Consider the following 27,800-nt stretch of genomic DNA (forward strand, 5'->3'; position numbering starts at 1 on the left):
AGTGGTGCAGCCAAGCCTGGGGAGAGGCAGAGGTGCTCACCCAGCAGCCAGGAAGAGGGACAGGGACAGAGATGCCAATGTTGGAATGTTCCTGCAAGGAGGAGCCCCAGCACTCGGAGCATTGTCACTGTCCAGGCCTGTGCCAGTATCAGTGCCCTGGAGAACAGCTTCAAGGAAAAGAATCTGCAACCACCCCCAGATAAAAGCATCAATCACAAAAGTTTATTTTAGGCAAGTATCCAAAATAATTGTATTTTAAACCTCCGTGCATTTGGCAACAGATCAGACCTTGTAACAAGGTTTCTTTAAAGTGGAAACTGGCCACTAGCTGGACACTTAAATAGGAGGTTGGTTTGGACATGTTTAAATACACATTTAAATTTTTTTTAAAAAAAACAACTTTTATATAAAAACCTGTTGTCAATTGTACAAAAGCTTCACAGTACAGGCCTTGCAGCAGCTGCTTGTGAGGGGTAGCAAAGGCTCTTCAGACAAGGCTCACCCAGTGAGGTAGGAGAATTCTTCAGAGATGGCACCTGAGGGGCCCTGTCCAAGCTGCAGATGTGCTTTGGGCTTTGCTTTTAGAGTGAAGCCACTTTTCAAGTAACCTTTGTACCTTAAACTGTTACAAAAGAACATTTTTGTACCAGGCTGGAGTGGAACCAGCCGTCCCAGAGATTCAGCCACGGGGCTGAACAGCAGAACCAGGAAAGTTCCTGAAAGACCAGGGATGGCAACAATTTATGCAGCAGTAACTCCGTGTCCCAGGAGAGCTCCCAGCAGCTCTCACCCAGACTCTTCTGCACAACACAAACCTAAAGCAGAACCGACAGCAGCCCCAGGAATGCTGTCACGGGAAGGGACAGTGTGGGCTGTGAAGCCACAGCTGCCCCACAGCCCCTCAGCCTTGCAGCCCTTGTGTCTCTGGCAGGTTGGAACTGGCCTGAAGCCACAGCTCACCTCTGGCCTTCACCGAGAGATCCCCTGGGAGCTGGAACGCAGCACCGGCGATCCCACCGCGCTTCCCGGGCTGCTGGGCACCTGGAAAACCCCAAAGCACCGTGAGGAAAGCTCAGCCTCTGCAAAGGCATCAGCTACTGCCAGAGCAGGGGTAGGGTGAGATCACCACCTTCAGAGAGGCAGCCCATGGCTGTTACACCTCCCAGCGAGAGAAGAACCATTAAACCCCCCAGATGAGAATCCTGGTCCCAGCAGAACATTACCTGAGCCTTTGTCACGCTGTGAAGGGATCCCAGGCTGGGGCTGCTGGCCAGGAAGGAGGAGTCTGAGGCAGTGCTGTTCACCAGCTCATCCAGCACCTGCAGCTGGCGCTGGAGGCTGTGCAGGCTCCCGGCCGTCTGCCGCTTCCCCTGCAGCAGCACCTCGGCCTGCTTGGCCATGCAGCGCCGCAGCTGCGCCTGCAACACACGGCACGGTCACACGGGAGGGGCACAACGGGATGGGGACACCGGGGTGGGCACAGGGATGGGGACACTGGGATGGGGACACTGGGTCACACGGGATGGGCACACAGGGTCACACTGGGATGGGCACAAAATGCATTGGCATCACTGTGTAAAGTCAGCCTTAAAGGCTGGAAGGTTGAGTCTCACACTGTTGGGAAATTTAGGAGACTAGAGAATGGAAAAGAACAAGACTGTGGCTAATTCCAAGTCCTGCACCTGTGAGATAGCGTGTCCTTGGGCCTAGCTGTAGTAGGATAACAAATAGTGAAAAAGACATGAGAAAAGAGAGATGTAACCCCTAAGGAACAAGGAAGAGTTCATGGTATAGTTTAACCAATAGATTGCTTGGCTTACAGAATATTCATAAGCTTATTATTTGCTGTATAAGTGTTTGATGCTTTCTTCAATAAACTGGACCTGTGATGAACCAGCTGGTGTCCTGGTCCCCTTCCTGTGACTTCACACCACAAGCAGGGGGCAGTGGGTGTGGGAGTTACTTTATCCATTTTGATGGCCGTGCTCTAACTGAGCCTGGACCTTAAGGGGATCAGGGTGATGCTGAACTCCTCTGTCATGTTGCTCATATACCACAGGATGAAATAAATGAGAGAATCTTGTTGGGATACTCCAACATCCAATTAAGTGCAAATTAAAATTACTTCTCTTGCTACAGCCAGGCTTTTACTGTTCCCACCCCAGGCTCCTCTCTCTGGTCATTACAGAGTGGATTTCCCCAGCTGGAGGAGGATCCCCACTCCCCCAGGTTGTTCAGATCATGTTTTGAAGAGGCCCAGGGGATGTGAGGGGCACAGAAGTGGCACCTTGAGCCTGTCCTCATGCTGCTGCAGCTTCTCCCGGCGTGCCTCTCCCCGCCACTGCTCATCCTTGGGGAAAAAAGCACAATCAGCCAGAGGGACCAACACAGCACCAGGAGCAGCCACTTGCCCAAAGCATTTTACCAGTAAGAAGAATCTGGAAATGTTGAACTTTTCTTCCAAGGAGAGGAGCTGTCTGTCAGCAGCAGGGAAGGGAGCAGTCTCTGAGTTATCACACTCACACTGCAGGCTGCTCTTTCCTTCAACTGATGATTCCAACTCTTCCAAGGGGTCTGGGGAAGATGAGCGTGAAGATTTAAACCCCGTCCTAATCTCATTTTCAACCTCCAGGTTAAGCAAGGTTGCTGCACTCTCCATTTCTCTTTGTCTCTCTTCCAGGTCTTGGGTTTTAACCTGCAGCACAAAACAGTTGGGTTACAAACACCAGTCCTTAACCTAAACCTGCCTCACACTCCAGCCTTGCAGGGCCTTCCCAAATGCCAACAACATTCTTCTGTTTTTAAAGGGCTTCACAACAATTGAAGGACTAGGAGTCAGATAAGGTGAAGCATCTTTTAATTTAAAGTGAGTATCTAAAGAAGAAAAAGCTGGCCCAAGCTGGCACTGGCAAGTTGTTAAATGCCTGCTGAGTAGCTCTGAACATTGCTAACATTTAGTGATTTGCATAAATGACAACTCTGGGTGTATTTTCAATTGTGAATACAGCAGGAAGATTCAAAACCAATACAAAATGAGCTTGGCTGAAGCCATGAACCCTCAGCCACCCTGGATGTGGCCCCCAGCTGTACCTGGCTCTGGGGGTGGCTGCAGCCCCCCCTGACTGTGGGGGATGAGCTCAGACACGGCCCTGGCACTCTGCAAGTGCCACCTCCCTGCTCCTGCTCCCAGGAAAGTGCAGGAGATGCCTTTTACTGCAGCACCCACTGCAGAACATGAGCTCAGAGAACCCTGATTCCTGTGAGGCACAAACAGGAGTGACCTGGGTGTTGTGCAGCACTGGGAATGCCAGAGAGAGGTTGCATCAAGCCTGCTCAGGAAATTGTTGCATTACTTTGTTCGCCCAATGGCAAAATGGGTGTTCATCATTCTGCTGTTTAAAATAACCCAAACCCCCAAACTTTCACCACTCAGTAAGGACTCACTTGCAGTTTGCTTTCAAGCTCCATCATTTGCATTTTCTGTGTTTCCTTCAGATTCAAGATTTGTTTTTCTGCTTCTCTCCTCTCTGACACTATCTGACCTTGAAGCTGCTTTAGCTCAGACTTGGAGACCTCCAGTTCTTTCTGAAGACACTGTATTTCTCTGTCCTTTTGTTGCAACTGTAATTCTTTTTCTGAGAGCTGATGTTCTGTGAAGAACATTTTAAAAAAATCCTGATTAGCAAAACTTATCTTGGCCCACTTTATACACAGCAGATATTTTCCAACCACCAAGAACCCAAACAAGATGAAAAAAAATATTTGTTGTGCCATTATCCTCAGCCCCCAGAGATGGTGGCAGTTCATTTGTGCAATGACTCTTACTGCTTTTTCTGATGGCTTCCTCAAGAGCTGCACACCGGGACTCCTCCTTTTCCAGCTTCCCAAGGTTCTCCTCTGCCAGCCTGACTTTGGCTTTTGCCTGTTCCAGTTTCTTGTGCTGATCTGTTAGCTCCTTTTCCAACAGCATTTTCTGATCCTTCACTTTAGCTGCACATTCTTCCAGTTTTTTCCCTTCACGCTCTGAGTTTTGCTTGAGGCGATGAAGAACCTGCCAGAAACCCCCACAGTGAGCTTGAACCAGCACCAACTCAGGGAGACCAAAAACCATCCCTAAGGGACATGAGAGAAGCAAAACCAGCAGAAATTGGAAAGAACTGCAGTCTAACAGTGCCTACTGACAAAAACTGTTTGTCAATTTTTCTTGCCTCTCACTTTCAGAACAGCTCCCTCAGTTTTTCTTTTGGGTCACACTTTGCTGAAACTCCTCACCCAACTCGAGCTAATTTGGCCAAACCAATCTGTGCTTTTGTGATTATTTGTAAACTCACTCCTCAAACTTTCTGAATTATTTTTAGGGTCAGGAGGAAGTGAGGCAACTCGGGGCTCTCATTACCGCTTCCTGTTGGGCGAGTTCTGTTTCCTTCTCCTCAATCTTTTTCTGGAGCTGCTGCAGTTGGCTCTGCCTCCTCCTGTGCCTCTCCTGGCATTCCTTACGTTTCCTTAAATACTCTCGGATCTCCTCCTTCAGGGCTGCCTGCTCCCTGAGCAGCTCCTCCTGCTGCCTGGAGCTCTTTCCCAAATCCTGCAATGGAAAACAAAAGCACGTGGCAGGAGGAGCTGGGAATGGAACCAGCCCCAAAGGTTTGGGTTTGAGAGATCAGAGCTGGCCATGGCACACTCAGGGCTCCTTCACTCAAACAGCCACAGGGTGAAGCAGAAGGAGGCACCAGATAAAGAGCCAGGAGGTGCTGCTTGGTTGGTTGTCTTTAAATGATCTTCTCCCTAAGAAGCAATAAACCCACCCCACACTCAGCAAGAATACAATAAAGCAATCCCTGCCCTCAGCTCTGCAGGGCTCTGGTGTTGAGCTCTGCCCTCATGAACAGGTCAGGAGCAACATCAGACTCCCAGAGGGACCATAAGGATGGGTTTCACTAAAACCAACCTGTTCCACAAGGTGCAGCTGCTGCCTCGAGTCATCCAGTTCTGCTTTCAGTGTTTCCAGTTCTTCCTTTTTCCCTAGAAAAGTATTTGGTGACAAGAATTTTCCATCAGCAGTTTGAAATGCCAATACACAGAAATTCTCTTTTCACGAGCAAAGAGTGAATAAGACAAACACAGTTAATGAAATGTCCATCCTTTCAACATGTTCAGTTCTTTCTGCCTATGGACATGTAAGCATGCTGAATGTTTAATATCACACAGTTCAAAGTGTGTCTTTAAACAGAATTTCTCTTCAAGTGTATCACTGCTTAAACCCAAAAATTGATCTTTACCTTGAAGATCCTCCTGGACAGCAGCAATCTCTGCATTCAGGGATTTCTTCTGCTTGTTCAGTAGCTCCACCTCCTGCTGCAGGTTCTTAACATCCAATTCCACTTTTTCCATGTTGGACAGTGCAGTTCTGCTGCTGTCCTCAGCAGCAGTTAAGTCTCTGTAAAATGTGAATCACATTCTTGGTTAGTTGGAAATCCTTTGTGAGGACTTGAAAAATGTCAGTAAAACCCTCGAGCAGTCAGAGCAAGACAAACGTCCTGGTCCAAGATGCAACACTTTACTTTTTGTAACATTTCTCATGGCATTGTCAGGATATAAAAACGCTGCTGATTCATCAGTTCCATTGCTGAATATTTTTAAAATCTGCTGTAGAGAGGCTTAAAGCAAATGCTCCACAGACCATAAGAAAATGCCTGCTCTGTATCACTGGGCACCTCAGAGTTAGAGCTGTATTTTTAATTACAAAACACAGACATTCACACACTTCCCCATCCCTTCTGATCTCTGCAGGAAAAAGAAATTCCCCCACCTTTTGGTTTGTGACAACCTCTTTTCCAAAGTCCTGGAGTCCTCCTCCAGCCTCTCCTTCTCCCTGCTCAGAGCCTCCACGCTGCTCTGCAGAGCTCTCAGGTGGGAGCCCAGCTGCTCCTTCTCCTCCCTGTCCCTCCTGAGGAGCTGCTCCTGCCAATCCACCTCCCCCTGCTGGCTCTGCAACACCCTCTGGGCATTCTCCAGCTTCAGCTTCTCCTGGGGAAACAGGCATGGTGAGCACCACAGTTCTGTGGTCCACAAGCAGAACAAGTACTGACATCCTTGGCTGCAGCCAGAGTGATTTGGGTGCATTCAATGGAGGAAGGTGACAATAAAATGGTTCCAAGTCCTTGGGGACATTTTTAGTGCCACAGATCCCCCAGCTGAGTTAAACTCCCTTCCACACTCATTGTTTGGAAGTGACAGGATCCAGATAAAAAGGATCCACCCATCATTCTACAGCCACAGGAGAGCTTCAGTGCTCCTTCTCTCTCACATGCACCAAAAAATCCCATTATTTTAAAGGGCCTAGGCAGATTTAAGACTTTTCTGTGATAAGCCGAAATCAGATTAGACACTGATTGATTTAAAAGTATCAGGGCTCTGTTACCCAAGGCTTAGGAGAACCACAGATGTCCCAGTCCCTGCATCAGGCACAGAAGCATTTCTTACCTCCAGAACAGCCACCTGGGTCCTTTCCAGCTCATTGACCTTCTGCTCATGTTGGAGTTTCAAACCCTCCAGTTCATTCTTCTCAAGCTCCAGCATTTCCAGCACATGTTTCAGTTCTAGGGAGGTGAAATAAAGAGCAGTTATTGCATTAGGATGAGCACTAAGAGCTCTGTGTGTTCCTTCACACAAAACCCAGGAAATCCCAGGACATACCCATCTTGTGCTTGCTGATTTGCCCAAGTATTGCTTGAAGATTTTCCTCCTCCTTTCTGACATCCTTCTTTAGGACCAGAAGCTGTGCTCTTTTCTCATTCATCTGCACATCCAGTTCATTCTTCTCATCACTAAGCTCCCCCAGAAGTACTTTTATTTCCTGTGAGAATGTATCACTGTTACAAGGAATAGCATTCTTTGCAATTTAAAATTAATATTTCATTTAAACTGAAGTTCTAAATATTTATAAAATAATTTAACAGTCTGTCATCAATATTGTGGTATAACAAACAAAAAATACAGAATATTTAAGTTAAGGTCTTGTTTGTTGATGACTTGGAGTAGTAATTCTGCAAAGATTTTGATCTCCAAATCTTACCACAACATTGTCATTCAAGTGAATAATAGACCTTAAAACAAAACCAGACAAGAAACCCTCACAAAAGAAAATAAACCACAAAATCTCATTAGCCCTGGTACTTGGTTTTGACTTCAGCAGGGAAGTACAGAATCCTCTCTGTGCAAATGGGGATGGGCACAGACTGGGGCAGCTGTGTTGTGTTTTACACACACTGATCACACTGATTTCCCTCAGCAGCTGCTCCCCAGCAACAGGAAGTCATTCACAGACTCATATTTAATGTAACTTGGCTCTCAAGGGACCAATTCTGTAAGAACTGCTGGAACTGGGGAGTTCTTCCTTGTGCATCTGGACCAAGCTGTTAGTCACACAAACCCATCAAATTCCATGTTCTGTTTCTCAGTGGGTTTGGGGAGGGCACAAAAAGCAAAACTGATTTTGTAGAAATCTCCTGGAATGTTTGTAGTGCTTCAAGTTTTTTGCTACAATGGTTTGAAAATTCATTTGGGAAACTTGCCCTTATTTGGAGAAGCTTTTCATGTGCTTCAGTCTCTCCATCCTGAAGAGCTTCCTTGAGGTCACCTTTCCTTTGGGAAATGCAGTCCTGGAGGCCATGGAGCTCTTCTGTTCTTTCAGTCACCTGCTGCTCCAGGAACAGGAGCTCTTGCTTCTGAGCAGAAATCTACAGTGGAGAAGTTTAACAGAAGAATCAGTGCAAGCTTTTGTTTTTGTAGCTAAACATGAAAAAAACCCACATGAAAAAGTGCAGAGAGCCTGGGATCGTAACTGTGACACAAAGGTTAATTCCAGCAAAATGGACAGCCCAGGTTAGCAGGCCAAGCCTCACCTGATCTTTCAATGTTTCCAGTTCAGTTTTCTTGCCCTGAACAAGGTTTTCTGCTTCCCTGATGATCTGGAGATGCTGGCCCTCGTTCCCTTCTGCAAGTCTGATGTCTCCTTGCAGCTTCTGAAGGCTGAGGGTGAGGATTAAAGCAGGAGTCAGCAGAAGTGAGAATGTCTTAGGCAGTGACTCACTGGAGGAGGACATGTTTAACTTCATACAGTCCATGGAAATTCAAAGTCCTCACCTTTCAGTGAGCATTTCTATCTTCTGGTTCAAAGACTGCAACTCAGAGTCTCTTGCAGCCACCATTTTGTTGATTTCCTTCAAAACACCTTCTTGTTCCCTCTTGAGCTGCTCCAAACCCCTCGTGTCTGTCTGTAATAACCTAGAAGAGCATTTATTCCTTTCCATATTGACATTTTAACAGCTCTCCCTCTCCAAAAGCAGTGTCCTGATACTGGAAAGATCCCAGTCCTTGTCCTCACCCCGTGTGACACAAACCCACAGGAGCCCCCAGGGTACCTGAGCTGCTGAGTTGCTTTCACAACTTTGGTGGCAGTTTCCTGAGCCCTCTGCTCCAGCTCCTCTGCCTCCATTTCAGTGCAGGACAAATGGTGTTTGGCACGGTTGTACTTCTGCAGAGTCTCTTTAGTCTAGAGCAAAAATTGGGTTTGAGACAATACATGTCACCTTATGCTGCATTTGCTGTCTAAAGGGGAGCTCCTGCCTTGAATATTCCAGCTCAGCCTTCTCCCTCTTTCTACCATGAACAACCTTTTCTCCTCTCTTGTCCAGTGCAGAAAATCTTCCTCCTCTCAACAAGGACTAAATCAAGTTCTTCTAGCACAGTTTATTTCCCAACTTACTTTCATATAGAAGCATTTTAAGAGGTTCCAGGTTACCCATGTGAAAATAAACTGCCTAGACCAACAAAACAACACCCAAATCCTTCTGCCCTCAGGGCTTTCCCTCACCTTGCCCCGGGTGCTCTCCAGCTCCACCTGAGCCTCTGTGAGGAGCCTGTTGGCCTCTCTGAGCTCGGCCCTGCGCTTCAGGAGAGTTTTCTCTGCACACTCAATCTCCTCTGCAACATCCTCCTGCTGCTGGAGGGACCTCTCCAGCTGCAGCTCTGCAAGGAGGCTGTCGGTGTAGCCATCAACAAAGTCCCTGAAAGGATGGAATTAAACACAACATGGAATTCAAATACAAAGCTGCCAAAGGTCTGGGAGCCTGTTGAAGTTCTAGACTTGTAAATGAGTTAAAAAGCTGACTTTTGCTGGGAAGAGGGTGAGGTATTTGCACAGGCTGCCTGTCAGTGCCCGTGCCCACCTGTGTGTGCTCCGGTTCTGAGCCGCCCGGCGCAGCTCTGCCACTTCCCCTTCCAGCTCTGCTCTCTCCTGCTCCAGAACTTCAACATTTCCATGCAACCTTTCCACCTCCTTTCTGTATTTATGTTCAGCTGCCTCTGAGCATTTCTCTTTGTATTTCTGAGATTTTAAATAGCACACAGTGTCTTCCAGCCTTGAGACTTCACTCTCCTGCACACAGGGAACAGAACAACACAATCAGGATCCATTTTCCAGCTGAGGCCTCCTGACACCCAGGAGCAGCTCCAGCTGGCAAAGGCTGGAACCAGATCCAGACCCTTCCTAGCAGGGAGCTTTGCCTAGAATCCATTTGTCAGTCAGCTCCCAAGGGTCCCAGCTGCAGCTCTGGCTCTTACCAGGTCCTGATGTTCAGGCACGTTGCAGAGGAGCACTCCCAGGGGAATGAGGGGCACGGTGAAGTTTGGAGGCAGAGGGCCACAAATCACCTGGGATCCCAGAGGAGCCAGGCCATGGATGGTGGAGCCAGGAGCAGCTGGAGCTGCAGGAGGGGGGCCAGAAACCCCCACACCCTGAGGTGCAGGGGCCCCATCTGGAAGGGCTGTGTAAATAACTGTGCCCGGGGCTGGGACAAAGGGAGAGCCTTCAGGGACAGGAGGTCTTGCATTTCCCTCACCATCTTCTTTTGCTCTTATTTCTTTAAAAGAGACAAAACCAAACATGTTACTTTCAATAACTTTTTCAGTAGAGATAGTCTTCAAATGCACATTCTAAATTCTATGTAATTTACAAAAATGTTACTTAAACAAAGTTATTCAACAGTAATAAACATTTATATTCACTCATGCCCATCACAAAAAACAACTCTCTATGAACTCTAATCTAAAGTCCATCTTTAGTCTGCTCCTAAACATTCTGAGACTGACACTGACTCACCTTTGCCAGAATTGGCTTTGTACAGCCTATTTCTGACTGGTGAGTAAACCCAACATCCTTGGCTGGGCAAGTCCTCCCTCCCACAGGGGGGCTCCTGAGCATCCCCTCTCCCGGCTGGGGATGTGCCAGAGCACCCCAAACACACTCCAGAGTCTTTGGTGCTCTGGGAAGCAGGAGTTGAAGCCTAAAGAAAAAACACAGCATGTGTTAATCTAGAAATGATAAATCATGGCAAATAAAGGAATTGTTGTAAACATTCTAATGACTTTTCAGAACAGGCCACACATACCCTGCTGTCTCTCAGCTCTAAGCATGATGCTGCTTTAAAAGCATTGAATATATTTTAACAGCATTGGTTTTAAATTCAGACAAATATTCTCTTGAAAGAAATGTTTGTCTGTAACATCTCCTTTTATCCCTTACCTAAATGGATTTTCAGTAGTGCCCCCTGAACAGTTCTCTCCCCATGTGATGTACCTGGGCTCCCATCAGCACAGTAAAGGCCTTTACCAGGGAACATTTGTGTGTGATTTATTTCAATATTTCTCCTACATGCCAGCCAATGTGTATTGTTAAATTTCTCCCAAACCTACTAAATTTACAATGCACTTTCCTCCATCAAAGGGCTTTCCACAAGGAAAACAACCCACAGCAGTTTTATTCCTGACCTGTGATGATGTCAGGTAGTACCAGCATCCCCCTCTTTTCAGGGGCTCTGCTGTACTGGGGTTGTGATCGTTCTGCTGCAGGAGCACATTTCTGAGGGCTGCAATTTCATCCTGTAAGGTCCCAATTTCATCTTTGTTACCTGGAAATTAAGCACAGTTTTAGAGTCATCCAAGGCAAATAGTTTAATAGATACTGCATTCAACTTTTCCCTCAATGCTATCCAGTTCAACTAAAACTATATTTTAAAAAATTAATTGTTGAGGGAAACAAACTAAATGTGATCTGTAATGACAGACATACACAGGGGGTTTGGTGGTTTAAGATTGTGGAAATACAAGTTCAGATCCAGGGAAGTGCTGCTCATTTTCCTTAACAGAGCTCTGCCAACGTCCTGAGCAGTTTAAATGGAATGCTCAGCACAATCAGTGTTTCCTAAAGAGCTGTGAAAAGTGCAAACTAACGAACATTGCCACATATCCCGTACAAACATGCACAAAAGGATATTCTCAACACTATTCTCCAGGTTCAAACAGTGAGAAATGGGGAATAACAATCTTCTGTATCCCCGTCTGTCTGCAAGAAGTGGAGAGAAAAGAGAAATTACCTGTCCCAATATTATCCAACAGCCATTTCAAACGGTCAATCTCTGCTTTTTGCTGTTCCACAGCCTCACTTAATTTATTAATTTCAAACTTCTGAGTGTCTGATGCAACACTTTTCTCACCAGCTTTCTCCATTTCCTGCAGAAGCTATTTGAAACAGAAGTTTAAATCACAAAAAGCTCCCACTCAATGGCACAAAGCTGTCCTTCCCATGCCCTCAAATGAGGGATGTTTGAGTGAACAGGTGATGGATGGTTTCCCTTCAAACTCAGCTGCTCCAGGCAGTGAGGTTTTCAGTTTGCTCTGGGGCAGGTGCCAGGGGAGGGAAGAACACTGATTTGGGATAATCTGAGGGCAAAAGGGCAGGGCAAGAACCTCTAAACATGACATTTCCAGAAACTCACTGGGATTGTATCATATAACACAGAGCAAACAACCTACTTGCTCTTCCTTCTCCTTCAGGAGCTGTTGTAGCAATTCTCTTTCTGCTTCTGCTTTGGCAAGAGCCTGGGAAGCACGAGCTGCCTCAGCACAGAACTCCTGGGCTTCCTCAAGCTCCTGAAACGGAGATTTGCATTTGAGCTGCAGTTTGCAGGAACGTTTCTCAGGCTTGAGATGTGCCATTGTGAAAAGTTAACCACTGAGAACCTGACTGTTCTGAACTCCAGATACATGTAAAATACTGTTTCTCCTTTCACCTCACAGCATTGGTACAGAGCTGTTATTATGTAGCCAAAAGTGCTTCCCAGTTTGAAAAGGAGTTTCCAGTCCTTTCCTTTGCTTTTCTGGCTTACAGAACAATGAATTATCTATTGTTTGCCTTTCAGTCAATAAGAGATTAATGATCTTCCCCCTCCCTTTCCCTCCCACAGCAGGAACCTGTCCATAGCCACATTTCCTCCCTCATCTCTGCACCTCAAACTCTGCCCAGAGCAAGGGCTCCTGTGCAGCTCAGAACACTTTAGAAGAAAGCTCTGAACCTCATTTGAAGGACACCAGCCCTGCTCCCACTGCAACGCCATTAACAAACAATTAATTAATTGTCCATGCTGCTTGACCTCAGCTCTCTCCTGGTGGATCCTGAGCACAGCTCCCTGCAGAGCCTGGAGCTGCTTTGCAGCCATGGAGAGCTCGGTGGCTGCCAGCCTGTCTGAGGTGACCACTGCCCTCTGCAGCTCCTTCAGCTCCTTGTCCAGGCTCAGCACTTGCACCTGTGCCCTGGCATCTTCTCTTTTTTTCTGAAAGCAGGAAAATAGATTTTTACAATGTACTTTCATCCTCTCCCCTACCTCATTTCATATTATTTAGAAAAAAATCTAAAGTGAGGACAATCGGTAAAATTTAAGGAAAAGCAAGATGCTATATTTAACATCTGCATTCCTGCATGTGTTGTTTTGGCTTATAAAGCAGAAATCCACAAGTTTTTTTCTCAAATCAAGCAGTGCACAGACCTGCCCTCACCCATCCTTACCCTGTTCTCTAAATCCTCCAGCTGAGCAAGAATAGCCTCTTTTTCTTCATCTGCCTCCTGGAGCTGCTGATCAGTCAGGCCCTGAATCTCTTCCATGCTCTTTATTTTTTCATTTAAACATTGAATTTCATTTTCTAACTGATGCACCTTGTTCTTATTTTGCCTGTTTTCAGCTTTAACCTGTAAGTAAAATATGTTGGCATAAGTGGCCATACATTGTTTTCCAATCAGAAGCCACCCTGTTTTAATTATTTAATTAAATTTCTGGGAAATGCAGTTACCAGCATACTTTGCATCAAAACAAAAAGGAAAAGTAACTACTGTGCCACTGTAACTGTAATATTTTAAGAGTGCCTCAGTTATTTTATTACAGGTATGTAAAATGATCTTTCAAGAGGGTTCAGAGCTGTATTTTTCTAGTGGTCATTAAAGTCTTTGTTGCCTCTGAGACAGATCATTGACTAAATTCCAATTCACCAAACAATCAGGACGACTATTAATGAAAAATCAAATCAGATTCCACTGTTACACAAAGGACAGAACACAGCAAAGCTTCATCGAGTGAAACCTGATCCTTCAGCTGCAGGTTACATTTTTTAGACTAAGCTGAAATTATCTCACTCTTGTTTGTGTTGTTTGATACATGCCTGTCTGTATTTCTCCTGCATTTCTTCCAGTTTCTCCTGCTGGGATACCAATTCTTCCTGCAACTGTCTCTGTCCAGCCCATGCTTTCTCTTTTTCCTTCTGTGCATCAGCAAGGATGTCATTGAATTCCTTCTGCAGACTTGCAAGGTTTTTCCCTAAAATATCAGCTGAATTTGGACACCTGGAAGGTTCCAAGACAGAAAACTGATTTTAAGTTGTGATCCCAGATACTGAAATCATGACTGACAAACAGTGCAAGGTTGAGAGATGCTGTGTAATTCATTCAGGTGAGGTTGGAAAAGCTTTCTGAGTTCATCAAATCCAACCCCTCCCCCAGGACTGCCAAGGCCACCACTGACCCCTGTCCCCAAGGGCCACATCTCAATAGTTTTTAAATCCCTCCAGTGCTGGTGACTCCACCACTGCCCTGGGCAACCTGTTCCAATGGCTGGCAAGACTTTCAGTGAGGAAAATTTCCCAGATATCCAACCAGAACCTTCCCTGGCACAACCTGGGGCATTTCCCCTTGTCCTGCCCCTTCCACATGCTCAAATCTCACACTGTACTTTTATTTTACTCACTTCATCTCTCCTGCTCCTGTCTGCAGCCTTTTCCTGAGCTCATTTATACAAGCCATGACATCCTCAGGGTGAATTAAGTTACCCACTGCATGGTTTAGTTGATTCTGGAGATCTTTAAGCTGCTGTTTTAGGAAATTATTGTCTCCCTAAAAATAGACAAAAAAAAAAAATCACACAAATTAACCAAACAAATCCACAAGTGATAAAACTAGGATTTTAAATACACCAAAAACTTCACCTGCAATTGCTTGAACTGTAAATGCAGCTTGTAATTTTGTTGTTCCTTTTCTTCTGCCAGTTGTGCTTTGGTCTGAGCATTCTCTAACAGCTGCCTTTCCTTTTCAAGTTCATCCTGCAGGGCTGACAGTTCCATCTACAAAACCACAAAACCTCCAGATTAATATCCCCACTCCCAACCCCAACCTGTCCCCCAAACACACAACAGATGTATTTCTTAAAACAGTAACAATATGACAACACCTAAAAAAGATCCAACAAAACAACCCCAAGCAGACCATCTGCACCTTGCTTCAAAGCAAAGTTCTAAATCCCAGCAAACTGCCTACACCTGCAGTTTGTGATTTGGCTTTGGAGATGAGGTGTGCTGGGGTAGCTAACACCTCTGACAGCACTAAAGCTCTGCTCTTACCTGGCTAAGTTGTTTCAGTCTTTCAAGTTCTTCTTTTTGCTGCTTGGCTTCAGCATCTCTCTCTCTTAATTGAGCTTCCAGCTCTGCCTTGTGGGTGCTGACCTTCTCCTGAGCACCTTGCAGGGACTCATTTATCTCCCTCTGCTCCTGCAGTGAACTCTCCAGCATTGCAATCTCCTGGAATTTAACACCCATTTTAGAAGGATGCACATGGGAGAGCCAAAATTTAAGAGTATTTCCCTCCCTTCCCTTTAACTCAGGAACTCCACTCAATCTGGAAGGGTGGTGGCACTTCTATCTGCAAGGCCAGGCCAGCGGTGCCACTGACTGTCCAAAATCCACACCCAGGTTAGAAAGGGGGAGCTGGAAGTGAAACAGAGCTGTGCCAGGCGCTCAGGCTCACACAACACTCATCAGGATGGCAGACAGCTCCGGGTCACTGGCTGACAGGACAGAGCCCAGCTGCTGACACACAGCCCTGGCCAGGGTCAGAGGGTTCACTGACATCCCCACAGTCACTGCAAATCCATTTGCAGTGATGTCTGCAAGGTGAAACCTGCCCTTTGAGCCATGTCCCACAAAGCACAGCTTTACTGCATGTCCCTTACCACTGGTTTTAAAGGCCAGATTCTATTCTTGAGGTGTATGGGCATCTCATCATGTTACCAAATCAGAAATTATTTTGTTCAAGGAATTGTGCTTCCCTAGTCCTAATCTGATCACCAGATTATTTTTTCAAGTTTGTTCTTAGATATCTAAACTTGGGAAAAGAGGTATTAAGCCTTACTTTTCTCATATTTTCTGCATCCATGGCAACCACTTCCAGGTTGTTTTTATCCTCCTCCAGACCTGCCAATCTTCCCAGCAAAGATTCTTTTTCCTTCTGCAACTTCTTACACTCCTCATTGGCCTGTTTTGCCTGCTGCTTCACACTCTGCAGGTATTCCTGTAGGCCAGTGATAATACTTTCCAAATCCCTTTTCAGTGCTTCATTTGTTGCTATTTGACCTGCAGGAATGCAAAATGAGTTGGAGCTAGTTAAAAAGCCACATTTATTTACCAAGCAAACCAAACTGCCTTCCTTCATCATTTCAAATGTTTGCCACTGGAGTAAGTAAAAACAAGCACCTAGAACTCAAGGAGAAAATATTGGTTTTAAGGTTAGGACTCCCAATATTACTGCTAACCTGACCACTGGAAGAGTTAAAAGGAATTGCAGCTCTTTGTGCATTCCTGCCCCCTTTCCCAAGCAGGTAGAAGTGAGGTGAGCACACACAGTTTCTTTCACATCATTTAAGAATAGTTTTTTAACACTTTTGTACCCATTCTGTATTTCATTTGAGCAAAGATAAACAAACCAATCCTCAATTCAACTTTGATGTTGCCCTAAGTACAAGAAATACTTTAAGACAAAAATTAAAGTTTACCATCAGTGAGCTGCTGCTCCAAATCCTTGATTTCCTCAGTTTCCTTGGCAATCCTGGAGAGCATCTCATCCAGGCGAGTCTCCAGCTGCTGGCAGTGTTTGTTCATTATATCCAGGTGCTGCTCTTTACTGGCTTTTTGAGCTTTCATGTGAGCCTGCCAAGTAACAGAAAGGTAAAGCAGGGCACCAACACAGATTTAAAACATCAAATAGGGATTTTGTCTCAGTGTCCCACTATCAGCAATAAAAGCTACGAGCTCAGCACACACTGTGGTGCTTTGGGGTTTGTTACTCGCTGGAATTTTCCCTCAGTCCTGCCCCACAAAGGACCCCAGATAAGCAGCAATCTGTGACTACCAGCATTGTCTGTCCAGGCTGAATAAAGTCTGCATTTATAAATTGGTACTCATGGCTACTATCTTTCTTCCTGCCTTTACGTTTTGTTCTACCACTTCCTCTCTCTCAGTCAAGAACAAACATGATTTCTCCCAGAACCTTTAATCCTGTCACCCTGCATTGCCCTCACAGCAGATGATGCATTAGAACATGTCAGGTCAGCACTTGAATGAAAATACTCTGAATAAACAGCAAGTCGGGTCAACTTTACAGTTACTAAGTAAATATTCCTAAGTAAATCTTATTTTATTAAAATATTTCTGAGCAATACATCACACAGCTCACACAGACTCTGGCAAGGACTTCATGCATTTACATGAATTAACTGATTGTTTCAGCTGTTTACAAAAACTTGTTTATCAACAGAATAAAGTGTTATTTCTTACCAGTGTGAAATTGCTCAGAAACAACTCAAATGCCAGAAACGGGAAAATACAGAATTATACTGTCATGATTAACTGCATGTTTTTCTTACTACTCAAAAAAAAAAAAAAAATCAAGCTAACAGTAGAAAATTTGAGTTCTCAGAAGAAAGAACACTTACAAAGTTGCTTCCATAACAAAAGTAAATGGGTAAAACCAAAGCTTTTTGTATTTTAAATGGATTAAACCGGAAGTTAACTTAAACATCCATATCAGCACAGTTCAACTTGTCACCTTGCTAAACACAAACTGCCCTGCAGCCTTCCAAACCGAAATTTCAACAAGTAAAACTCGACCCGCTACCACTCAGCCATCTTGCTGCAGCTGCCGAACGGCACCAAAAATGCAGTTTTAAAAAGAAACAAAAAGCCACAGGTCCCCGAGCACTTACAGCTTTGCCTTTGTCTTTTCTTCCTGAGACAGCATTCGCAGAACGCCCCACCCCTGAGCGGGAATTCATTTGAATAAAGCACCGGGAGCTTCGGCACGGCCGGAACGGAGCGGAGCCTCCGCGGGGCCGGAGCTGGAGCCGGAGCCGCCGCCCGGGCTCCGCTCCCGTTCCCGTTCCCGGTCCCGTTCCCGGTCCCGTTCCCGGCCGCTGGCTCGCACGGCGTTTCCTGTGTTGTGATTCGAAGCCAGGGGCGGCCGCGGGAAGGGCCGGGCCCGTTCCTTCCCCGGGCTCCGCTCCTGCCTCGGGCTCCGCTCCTACCCCGGCTCCTGCCCCGGGCTCCGCTCCTACCCCCGGTTCCTGCCCCCGTTCCTGCCCCGCTCCTGCCCTCGGGCCCGGCCATTCCCCCGGGACCTTTCCCAGAACGCGCTCGGCCCTTTTGCCACCCAAGAGCCGAAGAAATTAAGTTTAAAATACAAAAGGAGCGTTTTAAACAAGTGTTTGCGTGCCTCTGCTGAAAACGGAGCCAAGAATAAAAATACTTTCGTTTCTCACTTAAAAGCACCCAGCTGGCTTGAAAAACTTTTGTTTAGAGATATAAGCTCTTAAAAAACGCTATTAAAGATAATTCTGTTTGATTTTAGTTTCATTTCTATAAGTGTTTGCTGTAGTTGAACACAGGTCTAGCTCAGAAAAAGTCCTGCATCCCTGATGATGATCACAACGTTGGGTGGAAGCTCGGGCTGCCCTTGGCACCCCAGCCCCAGGAGCTGTGACCTCTGGGCCTTGCTGATCCCCCAGGACCTGAGGTGACAGCAGAGAAAGGCCACCAGTCCCCACCTAACAGGCTGGATAAGCACTGCCACACACAGATCTTTAAACACCTTTAAGGCCAGACTCCACAAAGAGATGCACGAAGGATTTCTAACAGAAATTGTCTGCAAGGCTCTGCCCAGCGAGTTTGTGCAAAGCATAAAGATTTAGTTCTGAATGTGCTCTACAGCACCTGCTGTGTTTGTTCAACTGTTTTGCCAAAGCTGGTTGGTTTGGTGGGATTATTTAACTGTAAAGATTTTTTAACTTTCAAATCATAAATTAATGACTCTGATAAACAGCAAAAGAATAGAACTCATTAAATAGGCACAAGTGAATGAGCACCTGCTAAAGCTGCCTTAATCCATTGCACAGTATATAACAACTTCAGATTCTGGTTTTACTTACATGCCTTGGATCCTCAGGATTTACAGAACCAAGAGAAATCTGTAAATCTTCAAGCTCTTTTTGATTTTCCCCTATTTTTCTTTTCTGTTTCTCTATTTGTTTTTCCAGTTCTAAGGTTTCCTTGCGTAGCTCCTGCAGGATTTGTAACTTTTCACTCAATTTCTGTTCAATTGCTTCCTTGCTGGCCTGGGAGAGCTGGAGACAGCATTAGGTTGAGTGGTTGGAAACAGACAGATGATCAAGAATATATTTAATATTCCAATAAAGACAATCCTGGTCACTGATTTTCAGGCAAGTTTAAAAATTAAAAATTGATGACAGTTGAAGAAGTGGAAGATGCTGTTTTAGTTTAATGGTGATAAATTAATTATTGCTGCCAATTCTGTAGCCACATTGCTTATCAGCTGCCCAACTCAACCCACACAGCAGGTTCTTCCAAAGGGTTTGGGGAAGTCAGCAATAAATCAGCAGCAACATGGAACAGATGCCATTAACTGCATGCAGCTCTAACAGCTGATTTATGAACAAGCTCTCTAAAACTTGCAAGATTTTTCTGATGCTTGACACATGGATTTATGTCTGTACAGTGGCCTCTTTATAAAAATGGGGAGAAAAAGTTGTATTTTCTTACATCAACACTGCTTCAAACACCTTCCCTTGCTCTTTGTGGAAAAACTTACTTTTTTCTGAGCCAGAGCATCCTCCAGTTGTTGCAGTTCCTCTGTTACTTTCAGCACTTGTTGCTCTGCATCTCCAATTTCACTTTGCAGTTCTTCTAATCTTCTTTGTGCTGCAGACAAAAGAAACCCAACATAAAACCCACAATCCCAGAAAATACATTATAATATTATGTATAACACTGACACACAGCTGAGCATGAACACATTCATCAGCGCAGCATTAACACCTTGATAATCACACCTAATACATTCTGCTTTCTCAGGAGTCCAAAGTTTGTTTAACAAGTACAACACAATTAAATTCACACATCAAATATGAAACTCCCTAGAACTGTGTTTTCAATAACATGCAATGCTCTCATCCCGAGTTATTTTAAAATAACAGCAGCAAGAAACTGTAGTACCAAAAATGCATCAAGTCCAGTGTTTAACAACCACAGCACTTCCAGCCTTTGACACAAAGAAGAAAATTGACACAAAGAAATTGCAGCTCTTTGTGAATTTCTGCCCCTTTTCCCAAGCAGGTAGAAGTAAGGTGAGCACACACAGTTTGTTTCACATCATTTAAGAATAGTTTTTTAGCACTTTTGTACCCGTTCTGTATTTCATTTGAGCAAAGATAAACAAACCAATCCTCAATTCAATTTTCATGTTGCCCTAAGTACAAGAAATACTTTTGTTTCTGTTCTGATGTCTAGCATGTAACCACTGGAATAAACCACACTGATACACGTGTTTTTATCTTCATTTAATAAAAACCAAGTTTTACCTGAATTAATCTTTTCTTCCTTATCCAGCAGTATTTTATCTAAACTTTGGAGGTGTGATTCCAGCTGGGGTTTCCTACAGGAGTCATCCTCCTCCTGTTGCATTTTCCCAAGCTGCAGCTGCTGAGCTGGGTCAGAGATGTACCCTTCCCTTATGAACATGTTCCTTTTGTACCTGGCCTTGCCAATGTAGGGACTTTCACCAGGTACATTATCAAGTTCAACCTCCTGAAATGTAAGAAGCAGAGTCTTTATCTCAGAACTATGGCTGCAGCCAGCTCCTAGCATACATTTATTCTCTTATCAAGCATAAAAAGGAAAACCAATTTGAAATTAGAAGAATAAGAAGAAAGGAGATTATACCTAACATTTTCGGCCTTGAACATTGTTGGTTTAGAATGTAATTAAAACCAAACAAACCTAACTGAGGTGTGCCCAGTTTGTTGCAGATGTCTGGAGGAATTTTTCCTTAGTATATTAAATTTACTTAGATTATATTTAGTCCATTACATTGTTGCACTTAAGTTTACTCAGACATAACTTAATTGTAGTCAATGACTACTGATCTTTACTTTTCTTATGGATTTCATTCTGGCATTTTTGTTTGCAGGTATGACAGAGGTTGGGCCTTTAATAAAGCAGTATCTATTTGATTATAGGAAAACTAATAAGGTTTTTATTTTTCAAGTTGAAGAATCAAGGGAAACAGCAATAAAAAGATTCATGATTTTAAAATTATTACCTCTGGGGGCAAATAATTCAAGGGCTCAAATTTGACATCGATCTTGTAAAAGGCCAGCTCCTGCTCCAGCTCATACTGCTTCTGGCAAGCCCGGGTCAGCTCCACTGTCTTCTGCTTCAGCTAAAGAAGCACAGAGCCAGTGAGATCATTCCCTGGAATTCACTCAGCACTGGCACACACACTGCAGCTCCACAGAGAGCAGGGCACAGCCCCTAACGTGGGAACAAAGCTCACAGCACAGCTCAGGATCAAGGATATCACAAAGGGCAATTTTACAATGGTGACTAAGAGGAGACAAAAGCCCCACAATTAATAGAATACAAATGATCACATGAAAGGCCTTTGAAATTTATGTACATCAGAGTGACAAGTTTATTTTTAAACCTACTTTAGGATAAAACAATAATTTGGGTATGATCCTTCAGCAAAATCTGAAGGATCTGCTACTACTGAGCATGAGGGCTATTAACACCAATGATCTGTAAAAAAACCAAAATATCTCAATTGTCAAGAGTACAAAGTCTGTGTATTTTATTTTAGCTTAACCATGTGCTAGATTGGTTTTGAGGTTATTTTTAAGTAAAGGTCCATCATGTGATTTCTTTTTAAATCAACTTTTCACACTGAATACCTGAAGGAGAACATGCAGCACAATTCCAATAGAGAGTGGAAAGCAGAACTAATGGAGGAAAAGAAATAGAACAGGAAAGGCTTAAAGAAAGATTTCAAAACCTGATAAATGTCATGCAAAAAATTAACTCTGTTTCAGAGAAAAGGGGGAAAAATAGCAAGAAAATAGTATTCCAAACCATAGTGAATATAAAATCTCACTGGGACACTTCATAATAATGCTGCTACTTCAGGGAACGTGCAAATACATCCTAGAAATAAAACCAACCATGCAACCCAGGGGCACAGTGGGGCTACCTTGAGTGAGGAACAAAGGCTCTGCAGGAAGGGGACTGTGACAAACCCAGACACCAGCTAAAGGGAGACACAAGTGAGCCAAGTTTGTCATCCAAAGGAGAAGAGTGGGTTCAAGCTGTAAAGTATTTGCTGCTAAACCTCCTTATACTGCAAACTTCATTTAAGAAGCAGGCTGCTGGTTAGTGTGTGTGTGCTCAGAGAAACAGCTGTAGAAGTACCAGGTATGAGATTCTGAAGGATAAAATTTTAGAGGACAAGTCTAACAGGATAAAATCCAAATATTAAGTTCCCATCAGTTCATTCACAACCCAGCACTCTCAAATGCAGGACTTTGCCTGCATTTTATGGCTACCAATGGAAGAGACTCTAACATAAGACTTTAGGATGATGTGAATAAAACACATTTAAACTGGTGAGCATTACCCAAAATAACATTCAAGGGCTATTACTGACATACAACTTGTGTGCACATCATGTTTGTGTAAAGGGAGCAATTTTCTTCCTTACTGCAGCATCACCTCAGAGTCTGAGCAGTGCAGGATATTCAGAACATCAGCAATTCAGCAGCTTAACCTTTCACCAACAGACAACATTTTAAACAGAAATACATAAATAATTACTAGGAACAAAAAAGTTACTACAAATCACAGGAGTGATACTGAGTGCTGCTTCCATATACTTAACTTTTTCCACAGAAAGAATATTGAAGGTCAATAATCACTCTCTAAAGAATTGGAAGACTCTCAGTTTTAAAATGAAATCTTCAGTCACTTGAACTCTCACACTGACAGCTCTGTGTCCATTCCCTTAGTGCCAGGGATTCTCTTACCAGCTCATTTTTGGTGCCCAGGTCCCTCTGCAGCTCATCAAAGCTCTGTCTCTGCTGCACAGCCTTTTCCTTTAGTGACTTGTTGAGCTCATCTTGATGCTGAAGTTGCTCAAGCACTTTGGTCTGGTTAAGTTTCACACTCTCCATCTCCTTTTTTGTGTTTTCCAACTCTTTTTCTAATTTTTCTATCTCTTCTGAAAAACAATATCAGAGAAACATTCCAATAGAAAAATCCTTTCCTTCTCAACTTAAAATGTGTCTCATTCACTTTCGATTTTACAGATTATTACCCAAATTAAACCTCTCCAGAGCTTCCTGCCTGTCATGGTTTGTCACTGGCTGTCCATCCAGGTTTTCCAGTGCCCTCAGGTGGAATATGGTGTACAAGCAGTAGTGAGGCAGACTTGCAACTGGGTTTCCAGCAAGGAACAGAGAGGTCAGATCTTGCAGAGGCTTTAGCTTAGCTATATCATGGAGCTACAAAGAGAAACAAAACAATGATTAGACATCCTTCTGAGAAGAATTAAACCCCCAGGAGTAAATTTCTGATTATGTAGAATGGTCTGTATTAAAATATTTATTTTAACCTTTATGCTAAAGAATAATCTCTAAAAACCTACCAAAATGCATAGTATTATAACTAAAGTAATTTCTTAAAATCAAATTATTTCCTCTACTAAAAATGCCACTGCAAAGAGTGTAAATGCAATCAAGCTTTATCTTGGAAATGTCAAGGTACCAAGGCCTGTGGATGTATAATTCCCCAAAAAGTTATGCTTTCCCAAACAACATAATATAGGTTTGTGTCCTCACCACCTGCAGGACAGGAGTTTCTCTGATAAATAACTTTATTAGGCTCCCAAATGCTGTATTTCCCAGCAGACTGTGTGGAAAGACACCCAGCAATTACCCAGGGTAAGTCAATCAGTGTAAATGCCCAGCTCAGACTGAACAGTGCCTGTTTCTGACCAGAATCACTCACTGAGGACACTTGGTTCTGTTTCAGATTCAGGCTGCGCAGGGATCTCAGTTTCCTCCCTACCCACACAGGAATGTGCTCAATCTCATTCCCTGCCAGGTTCAGCCTCTGCAGGTTCTGCAAATGTTCTATGCCTTCAATTTTGCTGAAAACGAGAAGAAAAAGGGAATTTGTCATGAATCACAGCAAATCTGAAGTGAAACTGAGGCATTATGGATAAACAAAACAAAATCTGGCACAATTAATTAACCAAGAGATCAGCAAAGCCATTATTTAGTGCCATGGACAACTGAAATAAAATGACACCAGCTTACTTACAAGTACTAAATTAAGACCAAAAATCACAGCACAATTTTCTGCCATTGTCACAAACTCATTACTTTTGCATGTCTTCATTTCAATATTAACACTGTTTTAATGTGTGCTAACTCCATTTTAATAGGCAAAATTCGCTCTTTCTCTCCCAGAACATAATGGGACACAGATGAATCAAAATAAAGTTGGTTTTTGTGGGGTTTTTTTCCCCATAAAAAGGAAGGATCAGCTGTAAACTGACAGCATGAAGAGCTACATTTTTGGTGTTTTCATTAAAACCATTGAGGAAATCATGCTAGGTTGTTTACTTGAGCATTTTTATGAGTATGTGTGAACATGAAGTAAACCATGAGTATTATAACAAAATACAGCAGGATGTGCTTCTGTGACTGTGCTGGTTTTTGGGTATTTATGAGCTGTAAATAACCAAAGTGTGAAAACAGAGCAGGAGCTAAAAGCTATTTGGCCCTTTTCAATTCCTGTTGAGAGAGGAAGTTGTGTGAATGCAATGTGTAGAAATGAACTCTGGGGTTTTACTCACTTCCCATTGCAAATGTCTCTGCTGAAATGCAGCCTCTCTGCTGCAAAGGCAGTTTCATAATAGCAAAGACCATAATTCATTGACAGAAAAATTAAAAGTGATTAAGAGTTCTGCTACTGCATGAACCATTGCCCTTCAGTGCTTTAAACAAGACACCAAACTCTCAAAAGAGTTCAAAAGCAATTTAGGGAATTTATGGCCTGCCTGATCAAGCCCATTCAGCTTCCTCTCCTAAAAGAAAAACTTATTCTATTACCTGTAATAATAAACAGTAAAAGTTTAATTAATTTTTAATGCACTTAATTGGGCTATTGCTCTTCATACCACTGTCTGTTGTGGTATCTGGAAACTTGCACTTCTGGCTTGGTTTCCAAGGAAAACAAATTAAACCCCAGCCATGTACACTGCCAGCACTTCCAGAACTATTTATGCTTCCAGTACCTCAGAGCTTGGGCTCTTTACAAACACCTCAAAGCCTCTTAGTCTTGAAATACAGCTGGGAACTCACCTCAAGTGTTCACTCCTGTGAGAGAACTCACTGAAGCAGGAAAGGAAAATCAGCTTTACAGACCCTGGGCTCCCCAAAGCCTGGGGTGTCTCCTCTCACCTGATTCTGTTGTTGGACAAGTTGAGCTCACGCAGCTTCAGCAGTTTGTCCAGCTTCTCAATCTTCTCTATTTGGTTGTTACTAAGGTTTAGCACCTCTAGTTTGTAGCACTTTTCCAAATTTTCTATGTACTAAAGAACAGAAAATCCCTTAGCATAGGGTTTGGGTTTTTTCAAAAGAGAAAAGCAGCTTTCTATTAATTAAAAATACCAAATACTCCAATATTTTATTAATCACAGTTCATTGTGGAGTTCTATAACCCCACTTTAGGTACAGTCTTGTACAGTTTTGGAAAGCTGGACTTTAAATTTACAGTGGGCTAGTCTTCATCTACATCAAAAGCAACATGTCATTTAAAAAAAAAAAACAACAAAAAAATTCCCAACTTCCAAACACTTACCTTAAATTTCTTGTTCCCATCCTTTGGGCAAGAAAGATTCAGTGAGCTTATACAAGCCAGATTTTGCTGTTTTGACAGACTCTTTATAAGGGGCTCAGTTATGTACCTAACCCCTGGGCTAACACCACGTTCACCTGAAATTAAACATTGATGAAATTAACAAATTGATGATTTTTATATTTGCTGTTTTCTTTACACTGAATACTGGAAAAACATTGAAAATGATCCCCCCAGAAACATTTGCAGGAAGGAGTAAAAGTCTCATTATTCTCCCCAGCTTTCATTACTCCGACTTCCACATTTGTGTTAAAAAAAAAAAAAAAAAAGATAAATCAAAATTTTCAGGCTTCTTTCCAACAGATCATACATCTTTAATCACTGGCTTTTAATGCTTGTGGTATGTGCTTGGATAGCAGTATTATTGACTATACAATACCTTTCTGAAATTTAAAAGCAGCTCCAACATTTTCTGCTGGAATCTCCCACTGTTGGGGTCTCTGCTCCATGTTTTTGGCAGCTGCTGGAGGGGTCTGTTGGCCAGGACGTGGACGTGTGACACCAGAAACGACAGGTGACATTGGCTGAGGTATCAGGGATCCTGGTGCCTGTGGTTTTCTACCTGGAACTTTCCTTACAGAGCCTTTCTTCATTGCCAGGAATGCTGGGTATCACATGGCAATACCTGGAAGAACTGAAACAACTATCAGTCTGTGTAGAAAGCTAAATCTCAAATGTTTGCATGACAACAAAGGTGCTACAGAAGCTGCCAAAAAACACATCTCCAATGGGTGCCAGCTTCCAGTTTTCCTGGCCTGGGGAAGAATTTCACCTTTATTCTCCCACCCTTCTACAGCACAGCCCCAGGGACTGATGGAGCATTTCCCAAAGCTTGAAATCACCCACTTTGCAGTAAGAACAAATACAAGCAGAAAAACGCAATCGAGGAAAAAAAAAATTAGGATCAGTCTAGCACTGAGATTCCCAGAGTTTTCCTTTCTGCAAACAAATTATCCTGTGACTGTCTGGGAAATTCCAGAGAATGTTAACAGAAACCTCCCTAAGGGATGAACACATTTCCCCAGAGATAAAGGCAGGAAAAGTCACGTTGTACTCTGTGTGACAGAGCCCTTGTGGCAACCATCTCCAAGGGACAGAGCTTTACCAACACCTCCACCCACTGAACAAGGAGCACATTTTAAGACATTCTTTAAGATAGAAAAGACTTCTGTTAGGGGAACTTGGAGCTTTGTGAGTGATGACACTGTGCCTTGCGAATATGTTCTTCATTGTGATGGATTTTTTTCCTCAGAAATTGGAAAGGAAATAAGGACAAGGGAAGGTGGGGCAAGAAAAAGCGCCACTGTTTCCTATCCATGATTTAGAAACACAATTCATAGAGGATCAGGACAGTGAGACTGGAAGGCGCAGGAGAGGGAGGAAGATGCTGGCGCGCTACCGCAAAGCCACATTGGGGCGTTCCTCATGTTCCAAGGAGCGCAGTTCGTGGTTTTACCGATGCTTCCCGAGGACAGGCTGTGCTTTCGCAGTGCAAGCCCCGGGGATCGGGGCCCCGCGTTCTCCCGGCCCCCATCCCCTCCCGGTCAGCGGGCCGCCCCCTCAGGCCTCCGCTATGATTACCTGCGTTGACATGGTAACGCCGGCTCACCGCTCGCCGCCGCGGCACGGCCGGGCAGGGCGGCCTCGCAGCGCTCCCGAAGGATGGCACCGGCTCTCCAGGCAGCTCTCCGCCGCCTCCTTCCCCTCGGCGAGCGATCGCCGCCCGCACCGCCGAGCCCCCGGTGCTGCGGCTCCTTTAAGGCCGCTCCCTAAGGGGCCGCCCCGCCGCCATTTTGTTCGGCCGGCGATCGCGGCGGGTGCGGCTGAGGGGCGGAGCCTCGCACAAGCCCCGCCCATTCGCCGCTTCCCGCCGCCGAGGCCCCGCCCCCGCCTCGCCATTTCCCGCCGCGTCCCCTCAGGGGGAGCCCTCAGGGAGAGCCCTCAGGGGTTTGTGGTAAATAAAGCACGAATCACTGTATAATGTATAAACAATAAATCCAGATCGCTGTATAAACAACACAACCTTGAGGGGTTTTGGTTTATTTCAAACCCGAGCCGCTGTTTAAACAATAAAACCTGCTCTGCTGAAAGGTGTTTTGTCCTTATCTTTATGCGTGTGTCAAGTTAGCATCTCACTACAAAATTGCATATAAAGGGACTTTTTTGGAAATACACAGTCATTTTCACAGAGACGTGTAAATAAATATCTTTTTAACACTTGGATTGTGTTAATTCAGCATCTGTGTAGTAAGTGTGAAATGCAGGGCTGAAAAACCAGCAGGTTGTGTCTCTGAAAAATGTAGAGAAGGAGCAGAATTAGA

General features: G+C 44.2%; 1 protein-coding gene across 1 annotated transcript; it reads right to left on the bottom strand.

The window, feature by feature from the left end:
• Positions 1-202: 202 nt before the first annotated feature.
• On the bottom strand, positions 203-27,265 carry CNTRL (centriolin). The gene is made up of 43 exons (XM_054284496.1): positions 27,061-27,265; positions 25,859-26,113; positions 25,423-25,556; positions 25,023-25,153; positions 23,563-23,704; positions 22,871-23,057; positions 22,581-22,774; positions 21,456-21,503; positions 20,825-20,944; positions 20,085-20,310; positions 19,316-19,425; positions 18,636-18,830; positions 16,209-16,362; positions 15,569-15,789; positions 14,782-14,958; positions 14,371-14,505; positions 14,133-14,278; positions 13,552-13,732; positions 12,905-13,084; positions 12,492-12,671; positions 11,875-11,991; positions 11,436-11,580; positions 10,831-10,970; positions 10,163-10,346; positions 9,625-9,923; positions 9,231-9,439; positions 8,876-9,068; positions 8,424-8,554; positions 8,146-8,286; positions 7,905-8,031; positions 7,575-7,739; positions 6,697-6,856; positions 6,484-6,599; positions 5,810-6,027; positions 5,280-5,437; positions 4,949-5,022; positions 4,397-4,585; positions 3,826-4,051; positions 3,445-3,650; positions 2,426-2,695; positions 2,288-2,350; positions 1,224-1,418; positions 203-1,041 (listed from the first exon to the last, which is right to left on the bottom strand). Exons 2-43 carry the CDS (start codon positions 26,070-26,072, stop codon positions 970-972), a joined length of 6,873 nt encoding a protein of 2,290 aa, XP_054140471.1. The 5' UTR covers positions 26,073-26,113; positions 27,061-27,265; the 3' UTR covers positions 203-969.
• Positions 27,266-27,800: the final 535 nt, after the last annotated feature.

This window comes from Melozone crissalis, unplaced genomic scaffold, assembly GCF_028551555.1.
Source record: "Melozone crissalis strain CALT ecotype California unplaced genomic scaffold, PUWL_Pcris_2 ptg000041l_1, whole genome shotgun sequence".
Lineage (NCBI taxonomy): Eukaryota > Metazoa > Chordata > Aves > Passeriformes > Passerellidae > Melozone > Melozone crissalis.